Raw genomic sequence first — 6,637 nt, forward strand, 5'->3', positions numbered from 1 at the left:
TATGAAGGGTGATGTGAATTTTCTTTTAAGTGGGGACACAGTAATTTATTAGCTTCAGCATGCATTGTATGAATATGTGTGAAAACTAGAAAGGGAGGTTGGGACTTAAATATACCAGTACTGTATAAGTAGTTTGTATTTGACCCTAAAATTGTCAGTCACAGGAGATTTTTGAACAGGGATATGACACGGTCAGATGTGTTCTTTTAGAAAGAAAGTTTTTTTTTTTCATTTGTGGTAAGGATTAATTGGAGAAGGCAAAGACTAGAGAGAAAAGCTTTGATAATATCTTTTACAATAGTCAGGGCAAAAAGTAATGAGGGCCTAATCAGGGTTGGGAAACCTGAGGCTTCGAGGCCATATATAGCCCTCTAGGTCCTCAAGTGTGGCCCTTATCAGTCAATGGGCAACACTTGAGGGCCTATAGGGCCACATATGGCTTCTAGGCCTCGGGATCTCCACCTCTAAAAGTGATGGTGTTGACAGTGTCAGTGAAGGAGAGGATGGGAGATACATTTTGGTAATATAATTATTAGGACGTGGAAGCTGATCAAGAGAGAGGGAAGAGTCAAAGGTTACTCCAAGGCTTCCACTCTGGGAAGATGGTAATACTATAAAAAGAAAGAGGAACACTGAATGAGAAGCAGGTTTAGGGTAGAGAGATGAGTTCAGCTGTGAGTTTGAAGGGGGTAGTGCACCTAAGTAGGCAGGCTTTATGAGCAGAAGAGAGATTGTTGTTGGAAGCTGGAAATGGAGCCAGAGAGCTACTTACTTATCTTGGGTAAGTCACTTCTGGACTTGTTTCTCTATTTGTAAAACAAAGGGAGCTACACTATATGCTCCCAGAGTTCATTTCCAACTCTTACTCCTAAGAACCATTCATTTTCCTAATTGACTTGCAGTGGGGTATAGTGAGTTAGGAGAACAGACCAGAAGTCAGGAAGAACTGATTTCAAGCCCTGCTTCTCCCATATATTGGATGATTGCTAGCATGCCACTTAACTCCTCTGTGTCCCCAGTCAATTCCTTAACACCCTAAACTACAGACAAGTTGCTGATCTGCACTAACAGAATTTCCAGGAGCTCCCCACAATGATGCAATCACAGGTCTGATATCCTTCCTCCCTTTTCCCCCTTTTCCCCTCCCCTAATAATTCCAAATGATGTTTTTGCAATCTGGGCCTTTTACAAATATTCATCACAGACTTTCTGAGGGGAAAAAAAAGTTAGTATTCTTTTGCAAATACTAAAAACAAGTCTGCCAGGAGAGGCATCTAAAGCATAACAGAGAGCTGACCTTGGGGACAGGAAAAACACTGGGTTCAAGTCCTGCTGCTGACATATACAGGCTGTGTGACACTGGACAAGTCACTGAATCTCTCTAAGGCCCCAGGCTATTCCTTAAGTTGCAAACCAGATGCTGATGTCCAGTAGTCAAGGGGAGTTTCTTCACCTGCTGCTCACAACATTAATTGAATCACTGGTGTGTTATAAAAGGGAGCCTGCCTCCATCAGATGGTCCAAAGGTTGCCTTCTTTCTACCTGATGCCTTCACATGCTAGTGGCTCTTCTCACCAATTACCTTACATATATTTTGTGAATGTTTTTATGTGTTCATATGTGTACATGTTATTTCCCCTGATAAAATGTAAACTCCTTAAGGGCAGGAACTGACTCATTTTATCTTTCTATCCCCAACATATAACAGTGCCTGACATAGCCATTTCATAAACGCTTGATTGTTCAGAAACTTCAAATATTTTGGTTTTTTATGCTTCATCTTAAACTTAATGCTTTTAAATTATTAAAATTTGTGTTGCATGTCAGTTTGCAACATTTAACTTAGGTGATGAGTTCATCTCCTGCTCAAGTGGGGCTGAAAAATAGGATGTTTTCCTTGCCCATATATACTTTTATTAGTGCCTCAGTGGGCAAACAGCACTATCTGCTCTCAGTTAACAGCTGTGAAACTTCGAATATTGTCCATGGTCACTGTTCAACCACAACAAATACATGCAAAGAGGGAGGCATCATAGCAGAGTGGATGGAGGGTCACTTGGGAGTTAGGAAGAACTGGGTTCAAGTCTTTCTGCTGGTACATTCAATATGGACAGGGGAGCACAGGTAAATTACTTAGCCTTCCAATGTCCTAGGCAACTTTCTAAGACTATTAAGTTGTTCACGTGTATTAATGGAGGGAGCTTTTGTTTTAGGATGAAGTCATACGCTTACATTCATGCACGTCATTCATTCCTTTGGGTCTTCTAGACTGTTTTGATCTTTATGAGTCCTAGTAGACACTAGGTCTTTGGTTCAAAAAGATAAAGGACACCCCCAAAGGGAGATAGGTGGAAGGAATAGAGAAAACAGTCATAAATATCAAAATAAATTTATTAAAAACAAGTATTCAAAGACCACTTCATTGAAGTTTAGCTGCCTTTCAAGACTTTTTTTGGCATTCACAAACGTGGTAGTGTTCTACACAACCTTAACCTGCAACATATGACAACATGTACCTGGACCACTTCTTTCTCTCCATGATGAGGGACAGTAACACAAATGACTGGGTCATATGGACTTGCATACCTCTTTGTACATAGTAAACCATTCAATCAGACACTTAGTGGTAACATGGACTAGTTTAGGAAGAGATGTATAGCCATTTAATCAAGGCTTTTTTTAATCTCCCCCAGGTCTATTTGATTAAAAAAACCCAGCTCTTTCAGAAGAATAGTCTTACATCTGCTCTGGAATATCATCTTCTCCAGTGTGAATTAAAAACACACAGCACTTAGACAATGGATTCACTGTCTTCTATATATAACACTTGCAAGACAATCAGAAACGTACCTTCTCCTATGCCATTACTGTCACTGTTATTCATTTTATGCAATTCAACTTGCAGAGTCAATATTTCTGTGTGATGTTTCCTGAATACCCAGGCTCAATTTGATGCTTGTCTTTTAGACCATCAGTTTTTTTTTTTCAGGTTTCATGGGCCACAGGCCTTCCTCCTTAGCAAGAAAAAGTCAAATGTTCTTTCTGTTGCCCTACTTCATTTCCCATGCTCATTCATGTAGCCTGAGGCTCTCTAGTAATCTGTGGCTTTTTACACAAGTCCTGATAAAATTCAGACTCCAAAAATCTGGGGTAGGAATTGTTTTCCATCAAACTGTAGACTCTTTTCTGGGCTGTAGTGAAGCAACCAGTTGTAGCCTCTTCAATATTCTGAGCGATCATGGTTTTAGTTTGAAAGTCTATATTTATCTGAAATAGGAATGGACAATAGACAATGGTTAAGTTTCAACACATGAAATTAATACTGAATAACTAAATTTCAGAATGATGCCATAAAATACTAGGTATGAATCTAGAATAGTTCAGCTCTGATACTTCCTAACTCAGTGACTGTGGGTCAGTCACAACTTCTCAGAGCCAGTTTCATTATTTGTAAAAACTGGGGATAAATTTGAATGACTAGTTCAACAGAGGCTGTTATATGGAAAGCAGTTAGTATGTTTCAAAATGCTATAATGATGCTGCAGCTAATATTTGTCATGAAAAATATCAAGGACCATGCTCTAATACCCATATTGGGGGAAAATATGGAAAGTTATGGTGGGATAAAAAGAAAAACTTTGTCCCGTCAAAACAAACGAATATTTGCCATTTGGGACAGCTAGGTGGCACAGTGGATAGAACATCCAGACAGTCTGGAGTCAGAAGGACCTGAGTTCAAATCCGGCCTCTGACCAGACACTTGACACTTACTAGCTGTGTGACCCTGAGCAAGTCATTTAACCCCAATTGCCTAAAAATATGTGTGTGTGTGTGTGTGTGTGTGTGTGTGTGTATACTATATATATATATATGCCTTTCTTTTCACTGGAATTCTGCTAATAACTTGAATTATTTAAAATTTTGCCAAGATGAGGGATTATTACCTCTTTTGGAGCCTCCTTTTCTATGAAGTCAGTATAAATTTTTCGGGCCTTTGAGGTCAGCTTTTGGGGAGACTTGGTTTTCTTGAAGTCTTCACAGGCCAGCCAGAATTCTATGTTTTCTTCGCAAAATTCGGACTTTAAAAAAGCCCTAAATGCAGCAAGACCATCTAGAGTGGAGGAGGGATATGTGCAGGGCTTATTAAAATAAAAGAATGTTTTATATTCTTTCCTGGTATTTATCTTTTCAACAAATCTAGACTTGAATACATGACTTTCTATGTTATGGCAACTTGCCAGCATTTATTCAAACTTGCAAAGCTCTAGTTTTCAGAGTTTTAATGCCAGTAGGTAAATTTCTTAAGGTTGGCACATTGCCATTCCAGAGCACATTCAAGTAGATAAAAACTACGTTGTCAAGGGAATCATAAATCCTCTTCAGACTAAGCACTTTGAAAACATTGTTTGCAATGGAAAAGTTGACTCAGCTTTAACTGTGAACAAATGCATTTGTTCACCCTCATTCTCTTCCTTCCCACCTGAGAATATTTTACTGAAGCCATAACAATACACACAATTCTATTGATTATTAAGAAAAAGAAACCCAATAATACAACAACCAGAACATAAGGACATTTCTTTGAATGCACAAAGGGCAGAGCTTCCTTATAAGTGAGGGAAAAAGAAAAAAAAAACTAATCAAAACCTTACTTATGTTATAGGACTCGACATTGGAAAACAATTGCTATTGTCTGGCTTCTAAAGATAAATCAATCTAGTTTATAATCCATAGATTCAGCTATCTAGTCTTTAAAATCACTTCAGATTAAATTTAATATTTTCACTTACATTTATTGGCAAGAAGCTCATCAAAAGTTTCTGACCACAGGAGTGCTTCTTCAGGAGAAGGTCTGCAAAAATTAGTGCATATATTTAAAAAAATTGAATTTCTCCTGCTTCAAAGAAAAGGCAAAATGTATATTAGATGAAACTCTATGGTTAAGTTTGAGATCTCTAACTTACCTAATAAAAGCTTGCTGTTTGCCTTTCTTGTTGGCTTTAGGTTTCCCAGGTGTAGATGAGTTTTGCAGGAAGTAGCTTAAACGTGTCTTCCAGTCTTTTATGCTAAAAGGAAACAATTATATTCAGTGAGTGATGATGCTTAATCTTTATAGCTGCCCTCATTTTGCCAAGTAGTTCTTTTAATGCCAGAAGCAGAATCTTAAGCAACAGAAAGGCGAATAAGACCTCCCCCCCAAAAAAGCTAAGCGCCATAGTGAAATGAACCTTTCTGCCTTTTTTATTCCATATATTCCATATATTTTCTATTCCAATTGTACTAATAATGTTTAAGCTTATCTTGAATGATCTGAACATGGCTTTTAGTTTTACTGGCTCATGAAGTAACCAAGGTAAGGTTCTGTCAATGATTGAGAAACTTCAAGTCATCCTAAAAGTGGTGAATGAAACAAGTTTTCCTTTCGGACAGTGTGAAATTTTAGTTTCTGCAACGCTATGACAACTCTGGGCCATTTTCAGTCATCTGGTGAAATCTACTTCAATGACACCGAAATGAGTCAGAGCAGTCTAATTAGTTTCCTCCTTACTCCTAAAAATATTGAAGGCTTTGGATAAAACCTTACGCGGAAAGTTTGTGCAACAGTTCTCAAAAGCATTCCAAATTCCTCCTTTCAAACAAAAGGCAAACAAAAGAGTTTTAATAATTTCTAAGAAGAGAGAAACCGAAGAAGTAGGTCTCCTAACTTATTAACTCCGTGAGTTTAATTTGCTCTTCATTTAGCAAGTAAATGCCTAAATTCAGCACCTATTGCATGACTAAGGACATCCCTATACAAGAAACAAAAAAGAAGTCGAGCAGAGCTACCGATTTGCGGAGATACAATAAAGACAAAAAGGCTTGGAACTCGGGAAGACAGGATTCTTAGGCTACTTTTATTTTTCTTTAAACGAGGTGGAGGAGTATGATTTCTTCTTTCAAAAATCGAGAAATGTTTGTGCATTAAATGCATCTCAACTTTTTCTTCTTGGCTTAAATAATAAAACAAGACATCCCTTAGAACCGTCAAAAATAAAGCTGCAAACTTCTACAACCTTACTCTAGCCTCCTATCAAGGAGAATGAGACTTTTACAAGAAATTACCTATTACAAAGTGATCTCTTACTATGCTTTTCCAAACAGAGGAAAAGCTCCCTGACGTCTAGCAGTGTCTCTTTCAAGAAATCCCATAGAAGGAGAAGAAACGGGGATGGAGAGTCAGTGGGAGAGGTGCTTACATAGTCCGCTTCATCTTTTCTCTCTTCTCTTCGCTCGTTGGGTAGCCGCTGGCACTTTTCTCCATGGAGCCGAAGTTGGGTTGGAAAGCCAGGAACATAGCACTTTGCATGATACAGATCCACGGACTGGATTGTAGACGGCAGTCGCCTCTTCAGGCTCCTCCTGGAGCTGCCGTGGCTTTATAAGACGCAGAGGCTGGGGAAGGCGAGGGCGGCCAGTTTCGACTCCGCCCCCGGGCAGCGAGGATTTGCTGGGTAGGCAGGGGAACAAAAGAAATGTCAGCTCCCGCCTCTGGTGTCCCCGCCACCCTTGGCTGCGGCTTGAACTGAGGACAGTGCTGACGTGAGTGCTCCCTTCGAGTTCATGCGCAGTGGTGCCAAAACGGGACTGGAAACCGTAA

The 6,637-nt window shown here is 39.3% G+C and overlaps 1 protein-coding gene across 1 annotated transcript; it reads right to left on the minus strand.

The window, feature by feature from the left end:
* Positions 1-2,373: 2,373 nt before the first annotated feature.
* RGS2 (regulator of G protein signaling 2) lies at positions 2,374-6,424 on the minus strand. The gene is made up of 5 exons (XM_020984435.2): positions 6,237-6,424; positions 4,965-5,066; positions 4,791-4,852; positions 3,945-4,111; positions 2,374-3,267 (listed from the first exon to the last, which is right to left on the minus strand). Exons 1-5 carry the CDS (start codon positions 6,344-6,346, stop codon positions 3,073-3,075), a joined length of 636 nt encoding a protein of 211 aa, XP_020840094.1. The 5' UTR covers positions 6,347-6,424; the 3' UTR covers positions 2,374-3,072.
* Positions 6,425-6,637: the final 213 nt, after the last annotated feature.

Source organism: Phascolarctos cinereus, unplaced genomic scaffold (genome assembly GCF_003287225.1).
Source record: "Phascolarctos cinereus isolate Bilbo 61053 unplaced genomic scaffold, phaCin_HiC Scaffold_5;HRSCAF=322, whole genome shotgun sequence".
Taxonomy (NCBI): Eukaryota; Metazoa; Chordata; class Mammalia; order Diprotodontia; family Phascolarctidae; genus Phascolarctos; species Phascolarctos cinereus.